This window comes from Fundulus heteroclitus, chromosome 11 (genome assembly GCF_011125445.2).
Source record: "Fundulus heteroclitus isolate FHET01 chromosome 11, MU-UCD_Fhet_4.1, whole genome shotgun sequence".
NCBI lineage: Eukaryota > Metazoa > Chordata > Actinopteri > Cyprinodontiformes > Fundulidae > Fundulus > Fundulus heteroclitus.
The window spans coordinates 13389472-13417262 of NC_046371.1; the positions used below are offsets into that span (position 1 = coordinate 13389472).

The 27791-nt window shown below is 37.5% G+C and overlaps 1 protein-coding gene across 2 annotated transcripts in view; it reads right to left on the reverse strand.

Annotated features, from left to right (window-relative positions):
• Positions 1–1406: 1406 nt before the first annotated feature.
• Positions 1407–27791, reverse strand: part of LOC105935675 (glucocorticoid receptor) — an 82480-nt gene continuing 56095 nt past the window's right edge. For both annotated transcript variants that reach the window (XM_012876201.3, XM_012876200.3), the window contains 6 exons: positions 21095–21211; positions 18269–18541; positions 15729–15873; positions 13806–13936; positions 8436–8593; positions 1407–6300 (listed from right to left, as the gene is read on the reverse strand). In XM_012876201.3, the coding sequence (XP_012731655.2) occupies positions 6148–6300; positions 8436–8593; positions 13806–13936; positions 15729–15873; positions 18269–18541; positions 21095–21211 (977 nt within the window). In that variant the 3' untranslated portion in view covers positions 1407–6147. The remainder of the gene's footprint in view (positions 6301–8435; positions 8594–13805; positions 13937–15728; positions 15874–18268; positions 18542–21094; positions 21212–27791) is intronic.

A 27791-nucleotide genomic window follows, 5' to 3' on the forward strand; every position in this document is an offset into this window, starting at 1 on the left:
GGGGGGGTTCTGATTTAATGTTTCCTTTTTTTTTTTTTTTTTTTACATATATACTTCAACGGCTCATAACACCAAACCTAAAAAAAATATGCTGTAGGTGGTTTGATAAAGTTAGTGGCTTTGAATCCAACACAAATTAAAGCAATTTATAGGGAGGGGGGCCAGGGGGTATTTTCATGGGCTTTTACAACTCTTTAACAGGGCTCCTTCTAAATTTGGAACATGAGAGGGGGGGATAGAGTGACTTCAAGTTGCCAGGTAAAACTGATGTCACTCTGGATCTTTCTTTAGTATCTCATTAAAAGGTTTTAAAAACCCTGATTTTTATGTTCTTTGGTATTTCTTTATACCAATAATCAACCCATGCCTTCTGTAGTTATGAACAAGTCAAGGCAAGAAGCAATTTTCCTGTAGCTATTTCTGGTCTTATAACGACAAATGTAATTCTCTCCTTGAATGGCATGCTCTCTTGTCTTTCCTATTTTGAAGAGTGTGAGAAATGGACCTCTGCGTCTTTTTTTTTCTTTTATAGATTTATTCCCAAGGGAAGCTCAATAACGCCGTAGTTCTCCAACGCTGATTTACTTAAATAAAAAATATTTTCAATAATAGTGATGCCAGGAATATTGTAAAAACAATGGCTAAATTAAAGACTCACCAGACAAACTGGAATGGGAGGCGTAACATTTAGTCATCGGGCTCTTCCCCTGTAGAACCAACGCTCAGTTTTAGTCCATGAGACAGACACCCCGTCTACTTTTAAGACCAGGCTTAAAATGTTCCTTGTTGATAAAGCCTATGGTTAGAGTGGCTTAGGTTATCCTGAGCTATTGCTATAGTTATGCTGCCATAGGATTAGGTTTCAGGAGGATAAGGGCTCCATTTTCCTACATTCTACTGCTCTTATGCATCATCTTAATGTTATTTCTGATTCACCTCATAGATCTGACTACTGGCTCATTTGTTAAGCTGGGTTTCTAACTAGATGAAGCTACTGCTGATAAATCCTTACTTGTTCCTTAACATAGAAGGTATCCCTGAGGTAATTCCCTTCCCAACTTGGTCACAGCATGTCTGCTAAAGGTTCCTTCCTGTTACAAGGAAGGTGTTATTTCCACAATAATCACATGATTGCTCGTTAGGCGTTGCTACAAAAAGAACAACCTGATGCAATGTTGCTTCATTAGAGTTAGTTTTTTTTCTTTAAATCAGCTGGAGGAATAAAACAGCAGTGGATCAGATTCTAACCACGACTAGAATGCAATATATAAGTAAATAGAGCCAATTTTAAAGACGGTAGTTTTTATACATCAACATTCTAGCGTCTGATCTTGATTTTGACTTTCAGTCTTTTTCAAGCATTTGCAGAAGGGATACCTGACTGAGAAGAACAAAGCCAATGCTGCTCAGTGTTGAAAAACAGGAAACTTTATTGTGTAAGATGTTTGAACTAAAGAAAAATCAGTTCTTCCACATTTCCGCTTTGAACCAGAGATGACAGAAACATCATCTGACACAATGCCAAATCCAATGTTAAAAAAAAAAAAAAACGAAAAAAAAAAAATGAAAACACAAAAAACCTAATTCAACATTTAATCAAATAGGGGGAAATATTGACACTGAAAACAGAAGAAGTGTAAATATAAACCATTTTTAAACTTTTTTATATCTATGTATTTTTTTTTTTTTTTTACATTTGATTACATCTACATATCTGAAATATGAACAAAAACAGACTTCAGTGAAAGCCATAGCTCTGTATACCAGTGAAACATGATCTGCCCTTAATGTTTAAAGATAATTGCATGTATTTTATACGAAATAGACTGTGACAACCAATGTGAGGGTAGTGCAATTTTGTCAGGCTCTGGAAAATTTACTTTCACGTGGAGATTTAGCTATTCCTTGTTTTTTTTTTTTTTTTTTTTTTTTTTTTGTTTTTTTTATTATTTTAAAATGACCAGAAAATCCTTACAGAAATATACATGAGATCCAAAGCCAAGACCTATTACAACAAAAAAAAAAGACATGGAAAAAAACAAAACAGAAGTGCTAAGAAGTAAGCTGGTAGGTGCTACACAAATTGTAACTGCTCGATTACTTTAGTTTGTTTTCATTTTCCCCTCCGCTTTGGTCACTGTTGTTTAGCGCAAAATAAGAATTTAAATATAAATCTTCTCTAGTTGGTTGTTCCAACAGCCATCTGCCTCTCATCTTCCTCATTTACTTTTATTTAACAAACAAACAAAAAAAAAAAAACAGTGAGCGTTCGCTTAGACTTGTCCACAGACTTGTAGAATGAACATTTACTTCACAAGACAGACATGTTCAACACTTCCTAATGTATTCATCACGTCTACCTTTGTCAAACACAAACCGACAAGCAGGAAAACACAAGATCACCTTCTCCACTCATTTAATGTACAAAAATGATCGCGTAAAATTAGTTATATCAAAGAGGATCAGGATGATGCATTTTATTTTAAAAAATTCACAAAATATTTTTTTTTATTTTTATTTTACAATAGATCACTCTCCAAAAGCACTGATATTTGTGTATTTCCTGATTTAAAAATCGTATCTCTATGGCTCTCTGTCTCCCTTATGCAAGGCCTTTAGTCGAACTGAAAGGTACAAGAAAGTCGTGCGGACCGACAGACATGTAAAAATATTTATTTATTTTTTATAATAGACAATTGTTTGCATTGCACTGGATATGTCGGCGTTAATTATATACATCTGTAGGCGGTGGTGGGTAGGCGGGGGCTTAATAAGTAATAGCTTGGAGTTTACATCTGCACGTTAAAGCTGGCCACCAGAAGCGCCGTTGCCTGAAAAACGAATGTAATACTGTACGCAAAGCCACCCGAAAAGAGAGGATTCGGTTAAGAGCCCCTTAAGATTGATCAACACGCAGGGATGAAAGCAAGACAGCCACAGCTGAAACGCCTGTGCACCACAACAATCAGCCAGTGGGATTGGCTAGCTTCAAAGAAAAAGAAAATATGGCTCTTAATTGAAGAAAGCTGCTAGTTTGTTTTTTTTATGCAGTTAAGTAAAGAGCTGAAAATCCAGATTTTAAGTTCCTACACAAGGTTCACGTAGAAATTCGACACCTTTCCTGACTCGACTTTTCAGAGTTCCCGGTCTTTTACTTTGATTTAAAATCATAAAACATTAAAGTTCTCTATGGATTTTGGCTGATATTTTAACTATTGGTGAGCTGGGAAAACCAGAAACGCATAGAAGGAAAGGATGTAGGACGCAAGAAAGGAGAGAAGGAAGGCATTAAAGGCACATATAAGGAAAGGAGGTAGGATACAAGGAAGGATGGAAAAACAACAAAGGAAAGGTAGAACACAAGGAAAGGAGATAGGACACAAGGTTAAAGAGCAGAAGGAATGGCAACATGTAGTTCATGGGGAAAAAGATAAAGGTCAGAAAATGAGAAAAAAGATTTTTCCTAATATACTTCTTTGATACGTTTCCAGACAGTGTAGAAACCCCGAAAGCCGACATCTTGGGTAGAAAAACCGAGGAGAGTAGAGCAGGGAGGTGAATGCTGTTGTGTTGAGACCTGAATTGTAGATTTGGCCACTATATGTAAGCTGGTGTGAATGCTTTATACACATGAAAGACAGGAGCAACACCTGAATCTAAAAAAAAAAAAAAATTATAATAAAATATTTCTATATATATATATCATTATTTAAACAACCGATCATAGTAAGCTGGTGTTATGTGTGACACTGAAGACTGAGCACCCTGAAGCAAAGTTTACAAACCACCACTGTACACATGACCCTTCACATCTGCAGGATATTTGAAAAAAAACAAAACAAAACAAAAAAAAAACAGATAAAACCCTCTCATGATATTTGGCACTAGTAGGACAAAAATAACTGATGTAAAGAAACAATCGCCTGAGAAAGAACGAGCAAATTATCTGGACTGAACTGTAGCGTCTTGCAATGGGTGGGCTTAATAATACTCCCTGTCGTGGTGCGCGCGCAGATTCTGGAACAAATTAAAGGGCAGATTTTATTTCTAAACTGTATATTTAAATCACATTTGTGATTATTTAAGGGGATGCAGAAAAGCTATTTGTTTTTTATGATTTCTTCCACTTTTTTATGCAGGACGTTTCCTGAATCTGAGCTGGGAGAAAGAAAAAAAAAAAAAAAAAAAAAAAAAAAAAAAAACAGGCCCAAATAGCTTTGTTTTTTTTACAATTTTATCAAACTGTACTAGAAAAAACTGTTTCCTTTTCAATATGTTACATAGTTCAGGTAAATAGAGATCCAATATCAAAGATTTATGGAACATTTCCAGTTGTCTGGGCTGAGTAAAGTAGCCCAATTCAGATTTTATTATTTATACATAAAAAAACAAAAAACTGCATGCGTTGCTTTGAGTTTGATAAAAAAAATAAAATTAAAAAAATAAAATGATTAAATTTGCCTTGAAGCAAAAATAGGGTTAATCTTGTAATTACTTATACGTTTTATAGGATACAAAACTACTTCATGTATCAAGCAACCTGCCGTACAGTGCAGCTCTTTATGTTATTGTCTTTAGAGTAAAAATATTAATCGCTCCAAATCAAAATCGACAAGTAAGACTACGAAGGAAACTGGGCCAGGAATAGCTTGCTCGGTTGATTAAAAAAAAAAAAATAGATATTATCACTAACCCTAAATAATTTTTCAAGTTATGTGAAACTATTTAAAAAAGGCAACAAGCTGAGCGTGAAACCTGCTGGCAGTGAAACGACAGGACACACTTTTCAAGCCAGGTTGTTATGAAGGATTATGGATAATATTGAGCACCCACTGAAAATGGATATTTTCATGTTGTTTTGCAGTCCCAGTTTGATCCAAATTGGTATAAATTTACCTACAAAGGGAAAACAAAATAGCAACTATTTCCAAACATTCACCATTTGACAGCAATTTGTAGCCTTTCTCAGCTCAGGTCAAAACTATTTTGATTTGCACCGAAATTCTACACGATAGTGAGGTAAAGTATTTACTGAGACAATACTTCATCTTTCGACACAAGGTGAAAAACAAATTGTATATTTAACTTTAACATACTAGTTCTTTAAACTTTTTTAAGACCTGGACATGAGAGTAATAGCGTTTCAAGCTGCTGGACTGACTTTTGTTTCGTGCACAGACGCACGTTCCGAACAGAGAGGGAGGATGTCCCGCTTTACAAATACCAAAAAAAAAAAAAGTCATCTTCAAAGAGAGAAAAAAGAAGGAGCCAGCATGGGCCAACTAAAAACCAGGCAAAAATATGATGAACATTTTTTTTAAAAAATACGGATCTGTAAATGATGGCTATGACAAGCGTTAAAAACTAAAAGGCACTAGTTTTCCCTCGGATACATCCTGTGTAAACATGTGTCAGCTCGTACTGAATGCGACGCCTGGTGTGAGCTCTGAACGCGTGATCGGCGCGATACGAATCTGCATAAAAAAAACGCACGAAGAAGGATCCTCAAGCGGCTCCGCTTATTTATTTTTTTTCTTCTTCTTTTTCTTCTTTTGGTCAAGTAAATGTGCCAGATCCATATCCATTTCTGTTTTTTCATCCAGGAGTCCAGAAGAAAAGTAAGGTTCTTTCACGTCAAAGCCCCCCCCCATTGTGTCTCTCCTTCGTCTCTAGACCATGACCGACATTCACAGCGCCCGAGGAGCAGAGCAGACGAGCGGACGAACACCAGGCTGTGGAGCGGATCGAGCATGGCGACCCGTCGGCATGAGGAAATGGTTTTAGTGATGGCGGCAGGAGCGAGTGAGAGGCAAAAGGACATCTTTAGAAACAAATGTTCGAGGTCCAGAGGTGAGGGGGTTTAGAAAGACAAAAAAAAAAAAAAAAACCCCAACAAACATTCAAATTCTTCTTGGTGAACCAAGAGGCTGCGGGCTACAGTCAGTGGTGGCAGGTTTGAGGCCATAGGTAATTTCTGAGATTAGATTGAATAGACCAGGGCTGTAAGGGGTGAGACTGAATTTCCTAAAAAAAAAAAAAAAAACAAGAAACTGGACCAGAATAATAGGGGAAGGCAGAATACAGAACTGGTGCAGAAGGGCCCGAAGGAGGGTGGGATTTAAGGCATTGATTCACAGTTCAAGGCCGTCACTTCTGATGGAACAGCAGAGGTTTGACGCTCCCGTCTTTGAATTTTGGTATCTGGTTGGTGATGATCTCTGTCAGCATTTCTGGGAACTCCACACTGAGGGTCTTATTCACGAAGGTGTAGAAGCAGATCTGCAGGAGACCCTCCACCATCTGGAACGAGACACACAGAGAGTCTTTAATGAGAATCGGCCTGTGAAGCTGCTTTCAGTTAACTGGATTAGTTTCAAAGCAGCCGCGAGTCAGCATAAGGTGCGCTGTAATGAACAAGATTTCAGAGGAGCTGCAAAGCGTTTCAAGAGATTTCAACGGAACGTAAAACCACCCATTTACCAGAGTAGCTGGAGATCTGTCAAGAATGTGAAAACTGAGCTTTACGCAATTCCCCCCCTTATGTTTGCTAGAGCACACGCAGTATATCTGTGTTAGTTGTAGTTAGTCTTTAATTGAATATGGCAGTATATTTCAAAAAGTCGTACAAATCTATTTTCCTAACTTACTGTTACTTTTAAAAATTTATTAATGTTGAAATCAATGCCTGATTTGATACAGACATGAGATGCAGGAAAATTTATCTTGACTCGGTACTTTAACTTTTTTCCATATAAAAAAATTGGTTAGATGGTACCAAAATCCAAAAACTGTGTTATTAAAGAACAGACACTCTATAAAAATGGAAGAAAAAACTCACATACAGTATATTACAAACACAGTGCAATGGAAAAGTATTATTCCCCTTACTGATTTCCGTTTTCTTTTTGTTTTGTCACATTCATGCTGAGGATCTTAAAACTAAATTTAATGATACAAACGGTAAGAAATAGGGCTGTACGATTTTGCGAAAAATCAAAATTGCGAAAGATTTTAACCATAATTGCGATTTCATTTTGACTTTTCTTTGCATTAACCGCAAGCAACAAACATGCCCTGTAGATAAAGATGTTTGTAAACAAGGACTGGTTAAAACATGAAATTGAACTGTGAATTTATGAATCATAATATTCTTATTTAAGAGAATAACTTTGCGAGTTGGATATCAATCCTTGTTGAACATAAAATGCAAACTGCAACCAACAAGCAAGTCTATGTATTAAACAGTTTGATGCTATAGTTAATGCTGTGGTAAGAAATCTGAATGTTTCTGGTAGAAACAGTATGATTATATAAACTCTAAAACCAACTAAATTTGCAACTCTCTTCCCTTCCATTCTGAGGCGAACCCTCTAAACACATTGACACCTAAAGGACGCGTCTGATCCATTAATTGTTACATAGCCAAAAATCGCAGACCTCTGCGATTTGGTAAAATTGCATTTTTTTTAAGTTGGCATTAAATTGCAAATGAAATTTATTGTGAAGCCCTTGTAAAAAAACTGTTTTCAAATAAATATTTCATTTATTAAGCTCTATAGGTCTATTGTCGCAAATTTACTTCAAACTGCTTTGAGTCTTACTGCAGCCGAGGCGCCTGTTGATGCACATTCTGCACATACCAAGGACAGAATTGCAAAACAAATGCCCTCTATTGGTCTGACTATGAACTACATCTGGCTGCAACTCTGCAGGATTAAACAGTATTTAAAATACCTTCGCTGATTGAAGAGCAACAATTGTAGAAAAACATGCTCTAATTCTGTTTCAAAGCTCACTTTGGGCGTGGGCATCAATTTTAATAACCTACACCTCTTGACACTAGAAAATTAGTATTGTTACCATTATAACCCATTTTTATAATCCAACAGTTTTGGATTATATCTTATCAAAAAAGAACTTAAACCATCATATTGTAACATATGAACTGGTTTTGCCACAATTTGTTAGTTAATAACACATAATGTCCCCCTTGTAAAATAATGAGTCAACTGTAATTAACCACGTCTCTCTGGTTCAATTTTACAAGTACCACCCAGGTCTGACTAATGTCTGAGCTGTAGAATCAGGAATTCACTTTATAAAACCTGTCTGACGACAGTAAGTAGGGTATACGATGTCAAAAAGAAACGCAATTTGCTCCCATCTAAAGACATTCAGTAACTGTAATGAGAAACACATTCACGGACATCCTGAAAGTGTCAATCAATGGATATATTTTAAAGACCCAAACCTAATAGGAAGTATACATTTTTTATTGTATTTTTTTTTTTAAATCAAATAAGTAAAAACTTGGCTGGCAGGAAAAACATCTCTAGGATGCAATGGTGCAATTGTACGATATATTTGGCTTTCAAGTTCATTTGAGAAGAAAACAATGTTGTATAGCTGAGCAGATGTTATTGTTTGTGACAAACCTCCTGCATGGAATCCAGTAGCTTAGTTAGCTGGTAGAATCGCTGCCAGTTCTGACTCGTGTTCTCCTCCCTCTTCACAATGGCTTTTCCCAGCTCCTTGATGTAAGTCATCCTGATCTCATCAAAAACCGCCTGGCACTTCAGGCCTTCTTTTGGTACTGCGCACATGGAGCGAGGAAAACAGAGACAGACAGGGAAAAATGAGGCTCTAGCTTGGACAGAAACAAAACAAAAATCTTCATAGAAAACCGAGAATGATGACACAAGGTCTTTAAGCTTGTTTTTTTTTTTTCTTTTTGTGCTCCTAATAACACTGTTGAGTATTTGTCCAATATGATGTTCAAGGTGTGATAACAGAGGACCCAGGTTTTTGGGTCATTATTTAATAAAGATGTCATCAGAAGAAACCAATACTGTTTTAAAAATCTTATGATCAACAAGGAAGATTAGTTTTGATGGGAAATGAGATGCATATCTCTCAAAAGATTAAACAATATATAATAATTGTACATTTTGAAACATAAAAATTAGGCTTCATTTATAATTTATTGAAAATGGCACGTAGAACATGATTTATTTTTCTCTTCTCAATAGACGGTGAGATTTTTTTTTCTTCAAAATATGACATTTTAAAATCCTTCTTGCAAAACTCACTTTTTAAAAAAAATGCTTATTCTGTTTATTCTACTTATTTTTTTATACCTATAGTTGTTTTTGATTGTCCTATTATTTGCTTTTCTATTGTTTTTTTGTTAATCTTTTCTACTGTTGAGCTCCTCTTTTTCTTGTCCTGTGACCTTAACTGACATGAAAAGCGGCTTCACATGTAATGTATTATTTATCACAGCACCCCTTTCTGTTGCCCTGACGGAATATGAAATCCCCTCTGGCTGTTTGACATGACCATGTGAATAAAGCAATGAAGTCCTTGTCAGTCTGCAGTGTGACAAAAAGTCCATAAAAAGCCAGAGTCACCTGCAGAGATTATGGACAGAGTGAGATCCAGGCTGATTTACATAATCACACATATTACAGACACTGTGGAGCTTTCAGGACCTTTTTTTTTTTTTTTTTTTTTTTTTCCATATGTGCAGATCTGACAGAAGCAGTTTTGCTCTGCTCCCTACCCAGGATCATTTTGTGTCTTTCAACTATATTTTCATTTTTAATACTTCACAGAACTTGAAGTATCAGAAAAGGCGACCAGGACCTGCTTTTGTTGTGTCATCTTGAAAGGCATCTTGCAACAGTAGAGTTGTATTCAATAACTTAGAATATTATCAAAAACTCAATTTGGTTCAGTAACCCAAATAATTAAGGTACATATATTATATAGATTAAATACCTACATACTGATGTTTTAAAGCCCTTATTAGTGTTAAAAACTGTGACTTTATTGCTTAAATATAACACACATGTTTATTATGTCATTGAGGGGGAGAAAAAAAAACATCTAACCGATATAAAAAATATTTGAATAAAGAAATATAGGTTTAAATAAAAGTATGTGTAATACTTGCTTGAAGGATGTTATTTTCAAAAAAGGCACCTAACCTGACAAATGAGACTGATTGAGACCCATGTTCTAATTAAATGAGATTATATATATATATATATATATATATATATATATATATATGCAACTTTTTACATTTTGTAACATTAAAACCACAAACTTTAGTGTATTTTATTGAAATTGTATGTGGTACATCAAAACAGTTATAAATTATGAAGTGGAAAAAAAATGAAAAAACGAAAAAAAAAAAAAAAACACGAACGAAAAGTCTAGCATGCACTTGTACATAGACTTCTTTGATAATGTATTTAATAAAAGCCTTCAAATATCAGGTCCTTGGTAAATAGAGTCCTATGTGTAATTTAATCGGCGTATGAATACAGGCCTATTGTACAGGCCTCAGAGGTGTGTTAGAGAACATTAGTGAACAATCAGCAGCATGCGAACAAAAGAAGAGAAAGGTCAGGAATAAAGCTGTGCGAAGATTAAAACGGGGTTAGGTAATAAACCATTACCCCAAGACATTACATATAACCAAAACATAGCCATCCTCAACCGCTCGGCAAGGAGAGCATTAACCAAGAGGCCTGTGCTAAACTCTGGATGAGCTGCAGAGATCCACGACTCAGATGGGAGAACCCGGGCAACTTTGAGCTACGCCCTCTCCAAAACTATCCTCTTCGGAAGATTTGCAAGGGGAACGCCGGCGTTGAAGAAAGGGACGAGAAGCCCGGTTTATTGTTTGCCAGAAGCCATGTAGGGGTCAGAGGAATATATGTGGAGGAAAGTGCTGTGGTCAGAGGAAACCAAATTTAAGCTGTTAATAATGCCAATAATTCCCACGGTCAAACATGGTGGTTGCAGCGGAGATACTTTTCTTCAACAGGACGGGGAAGCAGGTCACAGTTGGTTGGAAGACAGGCTGAGCTAAATGGAGGGTGATCCTGTTAAGGGTCTCAAAGAAACTTGAGAAGGAGGTTCACCTTCCAGCTGGAAAAGTATCCTGAACATACGGCCAGAGGTACAATAGGCTGGCTTAGACCAAACCATAACCATTCGTTCTACAGGCCCAGTCAAATACCAGATTTAAAGGCAGTTATGTCCTGTGGCAATAAAAAAAAAAATATATGTTTACATCAACTCTACATCCAATCCTAGTGAGCCTGAGCTTTTAAAATGACTGAGTTGGATAGAGAAATTCACCAAAAGACAGAGGACTGCAAACTATTGATTCAGGAAGCTTGAATCAATAGTCCCCACTCTTTTCAGAACTCAATTTCTCAGAAAACCTATTTGTCTTTTGCCTTCCACTTCGCAATTATGCATTGGTTTGTGATAAACTAATGCAAAATCCTAAATAAATATATTCACAATTGCAGTTTGACAAAAAGTGTAAGAGTTGAAGAGATGTGAATGCTTTTGCACTCTTAGGTCAAAATGCTCCTCTGACTGTAACCGATAAAACAACAAAATGGTTCCTAGGTGGCTTCGGTTTCGCAAATGTTCCTCAGAAGTCATTAAATGAGCTCTTCCCAAAGCTGCCCTGACCTGATAGTTTCTCTGTCGCTGTGGGGAACAGATAGAATTAGGCAGAAAAATGCAACCTGTGCTCAGCGAGGATATGCAATCTCTTCTGCAGGATGAGCAAATTCCCTCTCAAGACCACAATTTTCCCCCCGAATGTCAGAGAAACAAACTAAAGAGAACAGTGGCTTCCTCTGCAATTCAAAGTTTAGAGGAAAAAGGACGAAATAACCTTGCACCATTTGCCAGCGTTTAATAGCGTTTAACAGCGTGAAGAATAGCCAGAAGAGACTGCACGTTCCAAACTTCCAGCATTTTCTCCTCAAACTGAAGGCTGCTGACCTTTTACATTTTCCTCCGTTCTAGTTAAATACGCTCCCCAAGTTTATGACATTTTAAACAACTACTCAAATCCATTCAGACACAATTAAGACTACATGAATAAATCTGCTGAATCCAATTTGTCAAAATTAAACACTCTAGGCTCGGGAAATGAGACTTTCTCGTAATGATTTTCTTGCGCGATGCGCTCTTATTTTGCCAATTTTTGACGATTGCATAAGTCAGACGGCGGCCTGCAATTTATCTCGTCAGGAAAGAAACAAAATTACCTCCTTCTTGAGCTCCTGTATTCTTCGCGTCAAAGCGAGGAAATTGGGCTTCTTTCAGGAGATTACGTTTGGAAAAACAACCCATAAAAAGTTCCCAAAAATAGAATGTCCGATTTCAACATTTGGCATTTTCAAAGACCACGTAAGAAACAAATAAATGTCCTTTTAGAAATTCCTGCAAAATTGAAATTTAAAGCAAAGCAGCAGTTCTCTGCTTCTTTTGGAAAAATAAACAACCTGCATTTAACAGCCAAGGGGGAAAGAAAAAAAAAAAACACTATAAACCCTCTAATAAATCCATTCTGCACTTTTAACAATGATGAAAAGCCTGATAAAACTGAATCACCAGATGCTCGATCAGTACTTTAAATTTTCAAAGCAGTTTTTTTTTATTTTTGGAATGAGAACAAAAAGTTTCCAGAATTAGTACTTATGGACAACAGTTACTAAAAAAAATGTCTGCATAGCAAGAGACTGACCCTGGTTTTAGTCAGAGGACCATTGCAAAACGTTGCAGCCGGAATGTTATTCTGCATAGTTCGACTCTGAATGCTCAGAAAAAGCACATCAAACAGCCGCCAGCACACAACAACAGAAGTTCAAAGAGTTCAAATCAGTGTTCTGCAGATAAAATTATTCATGCTGGGTGAACAAGTTTGTTCTTTTGATATTAAACTGCAAAAACAAAGGACTTTGTCCCCACCTGCACTGCAATCGAATGTTGAGAATTCAAGCGTTCGTTTGTTCATTTTCAGCTTGTCCATCTGCTTTTGGCAATGTGGAACTACACCTGATTAATTTATGAAGCAGTTTGCTCTCCCTTCTTGTCCTGTGTTAATTAATATGACAAACTGTAAGGTATTAGATGCATTGACTAAAGCAGGCGTCAAAATCTTTGATTTTGTTCCCATTTTCCTGTGTAAAATGTTTATTTATTTCACAGTCGGTAAGTAACGCTTTATAGAAAAAGCCCCGGGGCCGAAATCAAAAATTCAATTATATTGCGAGAACTGTATATTCCTCCATTACTCCGCTTACACACAAATAATTATCAGTCAGCTTGTCGGCAACAATGGATTATGTGAAAGAGTTTTGAAATTGAATGCGTTTTGATGCGTCAGATGTTTAAAAAAAAGCAGTCGTGCAGGTACACCAAAAATTAGAATATCACTGGAAAGTATATACTATTTCAGTAATACAATTTAAAAGTGTAACTCGTAAATTCAGTAGACACATAAGAAGGCTATATTTTAAGGGCTAATTTATGTTAAATTGTATCATTAAGGCTTGTGGATAAAAACACACACAAATACCAATTCAATTTCTTGGAAAAACTGAAAAAAAAAAAACAATAAATCAGAAATGCATACCTGAAAGTCTTAAACAGGCTTTACCCCATTTTTCTTATCACTGCTCCTTCTTCATCTTTTCCTATCATACTTTGTCCTTCTAAAAATCCTTTTTTCACCTCATTAGTCTAATTTGTTACTCTAAATTTCTTAGAAATAGTCGGTGAAACTATTATAGACCATGATGTATACACAATATTACTATGGTCAATTTCAGTGGATACTTATTACCATTACCTTTCCCCTCATTCTTTTTTATTTACTTTGAATTACTGACTGTATATAGAGCGGAATCGAGCAGCTTAACAGTAAAATAAAATAAATAATTTTATTGGGATCGTCTGTAGGGCTAATTAAAGTGTTTTATTACCTGTACTGAGCAGTAACAGGACCTTCATGCAGAGGTACTCATCGTAGGACACCTGCAGACGGACAAACTCGTTGCAGATCTTCAGCATCTGCTCGCACTGGTCGCCCATTAAAGGCAGCTTCATGCGCTCTCTGGGACGGGACACAGAATGGAAAGGTGATGAAGGCCGAACAGGTGGAAGCAACATTAGTTTAACTCAACATTAAAGATGCTTTTCTCTTATCCTGTAATTCTTTTCTGATAAGGAAAAGTCCACCAAGAATGCTGCTAAAAAAAAAAACAATAGAGATGATGGATTTTCACACCATACCTCCACTCCGAAATGCCACACACGATAATACTTTATCAACAACAACTGAAATGGCACTGGCTATGACTCATTCAACTAAAACATGTTTATTTTTACCACTCTGTACATTTTAAATGTTAACAGAAAGGTATGTTCTTTTTCTTGTTGTAGTTTCTGAGCAAAAGAACAGCAGTTAAAAGTGGCCATCTGCTCACCAAGTACAGAACCTTACAGAAAAAACAAAGTAGGGCAACAAGACGAAGTAGAACATCGTTACGTAGAAGGAAAACGACGTGTGGTTTTCAAATCTTTTTTTCACAAAACCCGATTCTGTGCATATGTATCCAGCCAACTGGTTTAATATCTCGTAACACCATCTTTTGCTGCAATTACAGCTGCAAGCCTGTTGAGGTATGTCTCTACCACCTTCCCTCGTGGAGAGGATGAAACTTTTGGCCATTTCTCTTTGCAAAACAGTTCAAACTATCAAACTAGATGGAGAGTGTCTGTTATTTTAGCCCCTGATGTGTGCTTAGGGTTGCTGGTTTTAATCCAGTCTCAAGTGTTTTGCAGGTTTTCTTCCAGGGCTGGCCTGTTTGTCGAAGGAGATTATTAATATGTTCTCGTCAACTCTGACCGGTTTCCCTGACCTTGCTGAAGAAACGTATTCCCACAGCATAATGCTGCCACTCCCATTTCCCCCCCCCCCCCCAATGGGCTTGGTGTGCTTTCAGTCACATGGGATGTTTTACAAGAAGGAAAGCAAGATTTCATTTGAAGTCATCTGACCACAATAATCGTGTCGCTCTTCCATAAGGCCAGATTTGTGCATAATTTATGTGATTAATAGTACTTAACATGGGTCTTTATCTCCTCTGATTAATGCTCTCCTTGCCCGATTTGTAGATTTAAGTGGATGGCCGTGTATTGGCACAGTGACACATCCAAATCATGGGTTATTTTCTAACCCAGCCCATCCTTTAAAGTTTATAACTGTTCTCTAGAATTCTCTAAAAACCCTTTGAGGCCATAAGTGAGCAGCTACTAGATCCAATTACTCACTTTAAAAAGTGTAATTAGAGACAATAGACCAAAAGGGGCTGAAACAGATGCACAAAGATTTAGCTTTTTAAAGAAAAAAATAAAAAATACAAATAAAATTATATATATATATATATATATATATATATATATATATATATATATATATATATATATATATATATATATATATATATATATATAAACTATTCAGAACAATTTAATTAATTCTCAGTTACATCTTGGGTAGAGTCAGGTTGGCTGCTAATCTCTACTTCTACTCTTTTAGCAGCCTGATTTTTGCCTCACTTCCCTCTAGCTCCAATCATAAAACACTGAGCCCTCATGGATGGTATGTTACCTTCCAGAAACATGCAAAAACTCCTCTAATATTGTAGGATTTCATAAAATCTCACTCATCAGCCAACAGGTTTCCTTTAACAGGCTTTCTCTTTCGAATAACTTATTTTACTAACTGAGCTGATGAGCTCAGCCTCACCGTGAAACTGTCACCCTGAAACCAAAAGCAAATCTATCTGATAAGATGCGTTTCTGAGAAAAAGAGTTAAGGTATTCAGATGCTGGGTACGCACTCATTTATGACGAGATCTGGGGCGAAGCAGAGCATTCTGCCGTTACACTGCTCATAGGACCTCCAGCCGAGGCTGAAGGACATGAGGAAGAGCCAGGAGCACTGCAGCAGCGTCATCTGGTCATCAAGGTGCAGGTTACGGAAGCCTGGGGGGGACAAATACACTCTGTTAGACATGAATACATTAAGATCAGTCTGGCTCATATGAGTTTGGGGAGTGAACTGATGATTTTGTAACAAACTATATTTTGTCAGCTGTTAAAAACTTTTTCTGCCAATCCCAGCAAACCAGCGGAGGCTTGTCCTTTAGGTACGTGGCATCGTGGGTAATGTGGTTTTGAGATTTTTCAGGAGGCTGTCTGAAGTCTAAAGATTCCTGAGTAAAATTTTCTATATATGTTTTGATTGTGTCCATTTTGATGTTTTTAAAGTTACTTCCTGCCATATCCATCCATCTATCCATCCAGCCATCTATATATATATTCTTGTATTTATGCTTGGTTTTGACAATTTTAGTCTTCCACAGTTGTATAAACACCAGAGTAAATGTCTGAATCCCAGTTCAGCTGAAACAGACTGGAAACTATTTAAATGGCGTTTTAGTTAAATCACAGTGAGTACCTTAGGACTTCACGTTAAAAGCATTATTATAAATCATATTACATTTCATTGAAGAGCGCCCCCCCCCCCCACCCCCCCTTAAATCCTACAGCAGGCTGTTGACACACAAAACACATAAATCCAAAAGATCAGAGAGCAGATATAATCTCTGCTGCTGTGGCACAAAGTAAAATCACATTTAGAACAAAAAAAATAGGTCTGTGTTTTGTTTTGTATAAGGTTTGATCCAAGAACACAATTTAAAATTTGTAAGAAAATACTTGAAGTGATTATCATCAAGTCATGTGCCTTTTTGGTGGATTAAAACTCTTTTATTATTATGTATCTATTTTATCTGGTATGGAATATGAAAGCCATGAAAACTGAAAAAAACATCTTACTAAGGATGTCATGGCACGACATTTTGGGGAAATAAGAAAAATGCTCTAAAACGTATTTCAGACTTTAGATGACGACGGTGCATCACAGTTATCACTGACTGTGGGAACTTCACGCTGGCATCAAGCAACTTTGACTCTACATCCCTCCCAGTCTTCGTCCATACTGTGGAACTTGATTTCCAGATTAAATGCAACCTTTACTCTCATCTGAAAAGAGGACTTCAGTCCCTTTTTTTCCCCTCCTTGGCTCAAGCAAAACACTGGCGTCATTGTGTCCAGATCAGGAGTGGCTTAAAACAAGGAATGCGACTGTTGAAGCCCATGTCCAGGATACATCCATGTGTGGTGTCTCTTGAAGCGCTAAGCCCAGCCTGTCTACGCCTGGTCCTTCTTCAAACCTTTGAAAGGGCTTTACGTATTACTGTGAAAGTTTTTCAGTTTTTTTTTTTTTTTTTTACTTCTAAACAACTTTCCATTAACACCCATGGATAGCATGATATCCTTTAGAAATAACCTTGTGTGGCTATGTTACTTAATAGCAGTTGTCCACATGTTTGATTGGGCCACAAAATAACATTTCTAATTTACAAAAAAAAAGAAAAAAGAAAAAAAGAAAAAAAAGAATTCACAGGTGTTGTGCAATACTAAAGATTTCTGAGAAGCTGAATTAGGGGTTTTCACTGGTTGTACGCCACAGATATGAAATTAAAATAAATTAATCCTTAAAGTTAAAATCAATACTTTTATAAACTTCATAATATATTTTGATATAAGTCATATGTATACAATCTACCCTTTTGGAATTAAGTTGCTGCGATAAATTAACATTTTTATTACACCCCATTGCTCTGAGAGGCACGTGCAGATGTTTTTTTGTTTTTTTTGTTTTTGTCTTTTCGTTTCAAGATTTACAACTTAAATTGTTAGTTTGAAAAATTCTCATTCACTAGCAGAAATTAACACGTTATACAGAAATCCATGTTCATTGTTTAATAACTGTACTAGGATTTTCTTTTTTTCTGTTTTTATGCAACACTCAAAGCATGTTTTCATTCTGTCCGTAAAGACCTTAAAACTCTGCATCCACTGACAAAGAGCAGTGAAACGTCGTATTTATGCACATTTAAAGAGGAATTAGCCTTGAGACCTTTGTATTATCAAAGTACTTTGAGTAAGCTGTGTTCTGACAACGAATGCTCTCTATGAGCCACAGTTACTCTACGCTTCCATCCAGCTGGTAAAAGACACACATTGTATCACATGAATGCTTAGCATCTGTCTCTACTGCAGAATATATAATAATATTCCTCTATGTGCAACATCACCAATTAAGATACTAAAGGGTTTAGACGAAGAACCAGGATTTAATTAGCAGAAATGATACCACGGCGGGCTACGGCACTTAATTGGCTACGAGCAACCTCAACATCTGCTGAGTACTTCAAAGGTTAACCAACCACTGCAAGAACTAATTTATGTGGGAATATACATGGAGGCACACATTAAAACATGAGTTAAGGGGTGGAGGATATCTGGGTACCTGGCAGAGACTTGGCCCATTTGACGGCAGAGATGACCTGCTGGCCTCCCAGTCTGTTGAGGGTGCTCATGAGACGAGACGAGGTGTCCGGCAGCGTGCTGTCGTAGCCCGAGTAGATGATCTCAGGCTCGATGGCCTTCAGGACGGACAGCATGGTGGGCACCAGCTGGGGCATGCTCCTCGGTATGATGGGCACGGGCAGGTTGCTGGCAGGTTCCGAGGGCCTGGACGGCTGCTGCACTTTCATCTTGATAAGCTTCTTGTTTTTCCTCGCTGAGGGGGGGCAAGATTAAAAAATAAAAAATAAAAATATCTGTCAATTGAAACCAAAATCTATTTCGATAACAGATTTTTAATATTTAGAAGAGTGGATATTATCAAAAACAGAAAGCATCGAACAAAATAAAATTGGACACAGAAAAATGTAAAAAACCCAATGTAAAATAAACAACATCCTATTATTTGTATATTTATGAATTTGTAAAGTCATATTTCTTACCTTTTCATGTTTATAAATGCATAATGGCAAATTTCAGAAGGTTGACATAATTAAGGTAACGTCTTATTTTTTTTTTTTCACTGAATGGGTTCAAAATGCTTAAAATGTTCCAGAAGGTTCCATAACTTTGTAGCTTTTTAATTGTAGTTAAACTAATGGTTTACTTTTGAACACAATATGAAGTGACATGGGATCGGGGTTCTGTGAGCTCATCCTCGACAATTAGCGTCTTACCTCCATAAACTATTGTTCAGTGTCATGCACAATCCAACAATTTGCATATACATGTATGCTGCTCCAAACATGAATAAAATCTGTCCAAATGAAGCATCACTTGGGTAATGATTGGGTGTATTTTACTGCCAAAGGTACTATAATTATCTGTATTTATGTGCGAGTAAAGAACTGATTTCTAACAAGAATCAGATATGAATCCTCCTCAGAATTCGTTTTTGTAAGCTACTTAAATGGATATTGTGCGTGTGGCCACGGGAATGCTGCATATTAGTTACTGTTCATACTTTAAAGTCAGTAATGGAGAAGAAAATTCAGTGGACATCGTGTAATTAATCTACAAACAAATCGTGACATTACAAAAAAGGGATAAAATCTGAAATAAATGCAACATTTATATCTGTGTCTAGCCTTTACTCATCGATTTAAGTCAGCACTTTTTACATCCCGTTTCAGCCTCTGGCTCCTGATAATGCTAATTTGTTTATTTCTTTTTTCAAATGAAAAGGATGGGGGAATTGGGTGAGGAGAGTCACTAAAGCTGCTTTCTTACCAATAAAAAGGTCTGTACTGCCATGAACACTAATGCAACTCTAAGATCCTAGTTTTGCCATTTCAGAGTTTCTTTCCGTTAACGCACTAGTTTTTGCCCACACTATACTTTATCTGGGTGGCATTTAGACATTTTCTGTAAGTAAATGTGAAAAAAAAAAACATATCAGATATGGAGAGGTTACCCCTAGAAAAGAATAACAAGCTTTTCCTGCTCTCTACCTTTTTTTAATTTCCTCCCCTGGCGTTTCTATGGCAACAGTAAGCCTTTCAATGCGAAGCCTGTCTGTTGATGCGCTGACGTCCATCAAATCCCACTTTCCGTCTTCCTGCCTCTCTCGCTGAACGCTGGCTTGTACAAAGTACCGACGGCAATTTGATGTTTCTAAAAGGAACATATGCTAAAATAACAACAACCAACTTCTACACAATCAAAGCGGTTGTTGCGCTGGGCCTGACGCCTCCCAGAGCCGATCGTTTGACGCCTAATAGCACGCTGACTGCAGGGTTTCTAGAAATTTTACTTTGAAATTCCACGTTTTCAAGGTTTTTCTGTCTCCTTTTTAACGTCTGCATATAAAAAAAGCCTCCTCAAAATTAAAAGCAGATATTTTACCAGGGATCATGCCGCATGTTTTATTATATTTACTCAAAACTGAATAATAGATAAGGTAATTCAAAATTGAAATGAACAGCAAATCAGAGTCTTTCAAATTGTATGTTTTCCAAAAAACTTTCATGGTCAGAAGAGAAAAAGAAAATCACTGGGCTCAACTTTGTAAAGTGCGGCCTATTAAATAGATTTTAAACTCCAACTACTAGTGGTAAAGCTCAATGTTTTTATGGTTTCTGTCTTAAGTGGATAAAAACATAAATAATACAGCTTGCGCTTATTTTGTTGAGGATTTTTCGTCCTTAATGCCGCACCCAAAACGGATATGCATTGATCAGGCTTTCCCTGGCTGGTATATCTTTGAGGTTTGACCTGCCAATTTGAATTTTTATTGACTTGTGTTTTTCTTTGTTTTGTTTCTATTTTAACATATAAAAGAGGGAAATAATCCTGCTGCGGATTCTTTTATAGGCCAAACGGTTTGGGGAGGTCTTAGTTTTGATGCATCAAAGACAAAAACTCATATTTTTTCAAATTTGACCTACCGATTACGGAACAAAACCGATCAAGGAATAAAAAAAAAAAAACTATACATTCCTTTCCTTTATTTCTGATGCCTTTATTGTGTAGATTAACCAGATCCTCCTGGAATTCTACCCTTGAGGTAACAAAGTGGGTTGGGAAAGTGTAGGCGGAGGCAAACAGTGTTTAATCTAATCCCTTGGCTTTCCATTTTAATCAGGCTTTGCACGGTCATGCCAACATTTAAGTGAGCCAATGATTTCGGTCATATCCCTGCTGCTACTATATCCAGCTCATGAGTTACCTCTCCCTGGAAAAAAAAAAAAAAAAAAAAAAAAAGCGGATTTACGGCGCAAAGGCAGAGACCAGAGCGGGCCTTATCCATTCACTTTGTCACAGTATTCACCTTCCAGATTCATTCCGGCCTGGAGACATTTCCTGAAGCGGCACGCTGGACAGTTCTTCCGGCGGATCTTATCAATGATGCAGTCGTTTCTTCCTGCGCACAGGTAGTTGTGCTGACCTGTAAAGAAAAGACGGAGGAGGAAGAGGAGAGGGGATAATGGAAGACACATTAGCCAGCTAAGACGGTTTGAGGAGGATTAGCCTGAGCAGCCTGCAGAACCACACTCGCCACCTGTTGATTTTACAGCAAGCCCCTCACAAAACTTGCGGCATCCCGAGAGCTCCACTCTCGCAAGTCTTTGTTTCTACCACCAGGCACAATGGTTGTGTTAAACACACAACGTCAGCACTTCTACTGCGTTTTGATCCGCTTCTTTTTTTTTTTTTTTTTTTTGGCAAGACCATGGACAATTTACATTTTAATAACTGTTTACTTACACAAGCATTGTGCCATAACCACTACAGATGTGGGTGGAAAAAAAAGAAAACAGAACAGAATCTTTGATTAGAAGGAAGTTAATAAGAAAAGGAAGCAGTGATAGATGTGTGACCAGAGGGGAAGAAACGCAGTGGATGTCCTTTGGCTTGTGCAATAAAGTAAAGCCCATGTGGGGAATCTTTTTACACCATTACATTATTATCGCCTCTTAATATCCTTTTTCATCTGATGCTGTGCAAACACAGCTACCTCATAAAACCTTAGCAGTGCGTTTCCTGGGGCAAGCTGTGAGGTCCATTTCATGGTGCGTCACTGTGCCAGCTCGGCCACAGGACAACTATATCTGCCTTTCGACATATAGAGAGCATGGAGGTGGGCTGGAGGGCGGCGCGGGGGTAACACAAATCTCATCTCTTCTAGGATCAACAGCTCCTTGCGATTCAACATGGGGACATAATCAGAGAAAGACCAAATTAAATGGGTGAGTTCCCACACCGAAAAGCCGTCCCACGCTTATCTGCGAAGGTTTCGCTATGAGAATCGTCCAACGGCACTCGGGTTTTCACATTCTCTTATCATTATGCCGCGCTATGAAAGTCACAAACTGAAGAATTGGCTGTGAAGCAGCTGCTTAGATCCTACAACACACAGTTGAAACCAGATAATTTACATACACTGTGGTAAAGAAGAAAAAAAAACAACATACAGTTTAAAAGGTCAATTCTACTAAAGGAATTGTATGTAAACTTCTGGATTTGAAGAAAGTTAAAAGATTTTCAGTATTTGGACATCAAGCAAATAAAAATAGTTAGGGTCAACACACAGCTTCAGTTAAAGACTCTTGCAATAATTTGCATCCATCTAAAAAAAGAACTATGGTTGTTCTTTTTTCTTTTTTGAGTTAATCTATTCATCTATAAACGAGGGTCCTCGTGCAACCTTTTAATAACTGCTCTGACTGTTGCTACAGTCAAGTAGCTACTTTTTATTACCATTTCCTAACATACAAATATCAACACACGTCTGCCTCACTTTTTTGTCTTCTTTTATTGTCTTTCCCCTTTTGAATAGTGTATAAGAGCAAATGGACCTCTGTGTTCTGTCACCCGTTATATACTGGCAAAAATAATGGATTACTAACTAAAAGTCCCTAGAAACAGATTAGGTTAAAGGTATTAGCTGAATTAATCTTATGAGAATTGGGAAAGGTGCCATTGTTAAGGCACAGATTGTTTAATTTAAAATAATGATTTCTTTATGTGGGTTTTTATTATTACTATTTGTTTTTGCTCAAGGAGTAAATGCACTCAAGATCAGCATTTTTACCCCAAACTGTTCATGGCGAGATCAATGCACTGCAATAAAAGATGGATTTATTTTAAGCTCTGGTCAAACACCTTTAACAGGTGAGCCAATAAGTGCGGAGTGCGCTGTACTAATCCATGTTTCTCATCCCAGCTTGCAGTGTTGACCTTAGATTCTTGAGACGATGGGAGATAAAATAGCCAAATGAAGGCAGGATTTAAGATGCAGGGAAAATAATAAAATAAAGTTACTATTGTTTTTTAGTGTAATTCCACGACTAATACAAGTTGAGCGGATCAAAAGGAATGTTTAACTTTTTAGTTTTCTCCCTTATAAAACAAAGGCTGAAAAGAAATTGTATTAAAGTATCAATGAGGCAACTGAATGTGTATATCCAAGATTACTGCTCTGAAACAGAAATGAAGAGGCCTGCACATTTAGCATTTTATCCCTTAGATGTGAAAAAGCATCTGCACTACAATGAGAAACAAAAAGGAGAATAACTTATTACTCCATCTTCACATACCTAAAATGTATCATTAAGGCTGAAACAACTGCAGATGTGATGTTGATCCATGCTGAGAAATCTGAGCATGACTGCAGTAGACGTCATCTGCGCTGAAACAAGGCTGCATTCAAAGTCATGCCGTGCCTGAACAAAAAGCCCTTTGGGACCACAATGGCCGGTCTATTAATAACAGTCCCTCTGCAGATCTTTGAAATATCCAGTGCTCGATGCAACTTTTTAAACCAAATGGTTTGTAACAGGATGGGGACACTTTCTGCACCGATGCATTCTTGAGGTGCAAAGTTAAAGTTATAGTGCACCGTTTTTTTCCACAAATGTAGGTGAGAAACACCCAAGTCACTTTTTGATTTTAACTGCGTGCATACACGAGACCATCCTACCTTCTCTTCTTCTAGACACACTCTAGTCTTATTTCTTTCTTCTGAGGCCTTCCTTCTCTTTCCATAAACTTGTAAGACAGTTTTCCTCTCTCGATTCTCAGCCATTTTCAAAGTATACGGTGAGAGCCGCGGTGCTACAATGAATGGCTAAAACCGAAGCTAACTGGGTACATAAACACTAGAAGGATGCATGCGCCGCCAGCAAGAGGAAACTAGCAATGAACGAGTAAACTCATTGGCGTTACTTTAAACACAATGATTGGTGTGTGGGACAGCCAATAGATAAGATGATCCCCCCCAGGAACTCGACATTGAAAAAAAAAAGATTGTCCACTATACTTTTAAAACTAAAGTGTTGCACAATAACCTTTAATCTGGCTGCAAAGTGAATATTATAAAGTGAAAAGCTTCAAACGTTGTAGGTGGCACTGAATGTTGAGATTTGGGCACCCTTCGACTCGCAGAGGACAGCCAGGGCGTGTATCCTCCGTTCACTCTGGGCTGGGTCCAGCAGGGGGAACAAGGGACAGGGGTGACCGGTCTGCACCCACAAGGCACGAACGCGTTGCTTAAGACTGACTCTTGGATCCTACCCCAGCTCAGTGCTGCAGTGCCTTCCGGTGAAAAAGGGCACCTCCTCAGCGTGTTCTGAGCCCACAGCGACATGGACCCAGCTATGACTTGCACCAGGCGGAACCCCCCCCCCTTCTTTCTTGTGGAAGCTTAGGTACTTTGGTGTTTGCAGCAAGATGCCGCATGTCTTCTATAAGTCTGTTGTAGAAAGTGTGATCTCTCTGCCATCGTCTCTTGGTTGTAGCGGCATCAGAGCAAACAACCTAAACTAAATAAGCTAATAAAGAAGGCTGTCTCTGTTCTGGGGACTCCTCTAGAACCTCTCAGGCAACCCCCGAACATCCTCATGTCATACAGCAAGAGTGTCTTCAGTCAGAGACTTTTTCAGATCTGCTGTAAGATAGGCCGCTACAGGAGAGCTTTTCTGCTCACAGCCGTCAGCATCAACAGCTCTTTAAAGTCACGTGCATTATATGAGCTACAAAGACATAAAATTTCCCTTTGGGTTCATTAAAGTATGTTTAAATAATTTCAGTTTTAGCTATTAAAATGCAATTGTTTTTTTTAATCATGAACATGAAAAAGTCTTTGCCAAAGGAACTTCTTTGCTTTGGTTTTTACAGTCTAGCACAGAAAACGCAAAGAAAAGGACATAAGAACATCTGCCGACAACACGGATAATGAGATGGTGAGCACGGGTCTAAAGGTTAGACCTTTTCTGGTAGGTGTGAGGTTACGCTTAGATATCTAAAATATCTAAGCACTGATTCAAAAACTTGGAACTGAATCTGTGAGAAAGCTTTACCCACACACAGGATTAAAATGTTTGCAATCAGAAAGAGTGGAGAAAATAAATACCGTATAGCAGGTTTAGTTTTTAGACTTTTTAGATTCCATTTCTAATTGTTTTGAACCTTTAAATAAATTATCTCACCTGGACTGATGCTATTAAGTTGGAGTCCAAGTCAAACTGTTAAAACTCACTTTCAACACTCATTGCAGGACCTCCCAATCCCTTTAAAATTTGTTTTGGATGGACGTGGGAATAATAGATGCACATTATTTGGAAGGAAAGAAGGAGTCACAGGCCATTTAGGCATCCTAATTGCACTTGGTGTCAGTTTGCATTGGTTGGAAGACAAAATATTTTACCCTCAAATAAGTGGTAAAATACCTCTGGGTAAAAGTCCCACATGTAGGCACTTAAAAACATTTATGGTTTTAATCATTGTGACTTTCATCGAAGTTTTCATCAAAGCTTCACAGCACATGCTAATTATATTTTCTCATAAGATGTCAAGGAGCAATATTAGCTTTTGTAACTGTGTATTTCAAATCTGATTTGCAATCACTGCTCATTCGTGATGGGTTGTTTACAAAACATGCAGAGCTCAACATCGAGGCCTGGGGTTTACAGTTAACCAAGATGAGTCAGAGCCGGCGTAATTTCCTTTAAATGACGTGTTAAGTCATTATGTCTGTGAATACAGAGTGGAGTAGCGCTACAGCCTTGATGTCACTGATTCTGGGACATGATCAGCTCAGCTTAATGATGCTTTCTCCTGCAGCGATGGTGGCTGAGGCGAAATGCAACATGGAGTTTAGATGGAACAAAAAGTTATCGTACGGACATTTATAGGCGATAAAGGAGATTGTTTGCCGTCTTTTGTCAAGTGTGCGCATGCATAATTACTCCACTTCCCTCAAATGTAAAAAACAACAACAACTTTTAGTTTTAATCCATTGAACAGGAGATGGAAAAATATAATTTAATTGTTTTACAATATTCTTGGCATGAGTGATGAGCAACTTCTGTGATATTGTGTTTCCTTTGGAAATAAATCAGATAATATGCAGAGGCCAATTTCTCACAATCTTTAAAATAGGAAAGATAAGAGAGCATAACTTTTGAGAAAGGATAGATCTACATTTGTCTTTATAAGACCAGAAATGGCTATAGGAAAATTCCTACTTGTCTTGACTTGTTCATACCAAGAGAAGGCTTGGGTTGGGTATTTGTTTCAAGAGATACCAACGAACATAAAAGTCAGGGTTTGAAGTCCTTTTAATGAGATACCAAAGAAACTTTGAGAGTGACATCAGTTTTATCTGGCTGTTGGAAGTCACTATCCTCGCTGCCACCTTTAAAAATGACAAAGCTTTGAAATAATATTCCCGCTAGAATAGTTTCACACTTGAAGATGTGTGTGGACAGTTAACAAATGCAAAATTATCTTATTTCTTTCTTCTGAGACCAGGAGAGGTGGGATTAAGCATGGGTGGTGAGGACAAAACAGGGGATTAGGGGATGCCGTTTACAAGATCTGGACATGGTTTATGCAGCGCAAGTCCAGAAAAGTGCCAGACACATTGCCATAGAGCCTACCCACCTGAACAATGCACTGTTTGACCAACTTCCATCAGGTAAAGGCTTCTGAAACAATAAATTTAAAAACTAATAAACTCAAAAACGGCTTATTTCCAAAAGCTGTAAGCGCTATCGCTCCCTGCTAAGAAGTTTGTGGTCTGTTAAATGTTACGATTACACTATTGGTAAAAAAAAAAAAAAAAAGATTTTTGCACACTAATTTCTCAGAAAATGTCTGATTTCACAGTTGTGTACATGAAGGCACTGTGCAAATTATTGCACAGTATTTACTGTGGGCATGAGTGCATCATTGAGGGAACGTTGAGTGATTAATTCATGCAACAACACAGTCATTCATATCGTTCGCAAAGAGACTGATATATGACTTTTTGGACTTGGATACGAATCCTATCAGACCCTAAAGACATACGCATAAACAAGCTTCTCAGTGAGCGTGTTGGTCAGTGCAATCGACTGAGTTTCTCTTTTTTTTTTTTTAAAGTGTGGAAATTTGTGTACATCCTGTGTTGGTGCCTGTCTCAAAAAACATTTCACTATGGTAACACATTGTGGCAAAGATTTTTGATTCTTGATTCCTTTTCTTCTCATAAACTAGTGAGACTGTTTACCTTCCCATTATCAAAGCAAAGGGTGAGAGCCGATGAGCTACAACGAATAGGTGAAACTGAAGCTCAGTGGATGCATAAACACTAGAAGTGCGGATGTACAGCAAGTGGAAACTAACAAAGACGAGCACGCACACTGGTGTTAGGTGAACACGTCACACTGATTGGCATGTGGGACAACCGATAGATAAGATGATCCCCCCGGAACTCAAAGTCAAAAGTAGATCGTCCACTATACATTTCATTTTCTTTTGTAGATCTATAGTATAATTTGTGGTATATTCATTTAGTATCTCTTGTTGTTTTTATAAACTAACTGGTAGCGCACTCATTGACACCCTTGACGAATCCTATTAACTGAATAAATATAGGTGACAGCTCCATTTAGTAATTACTGAAGTTAAAAGTGTAAAGGGACTTTTAAGTTAAAGCCCTTCTTTTTGTTGGGGTATAAATATGAGGTGACTCTTTGATAGAC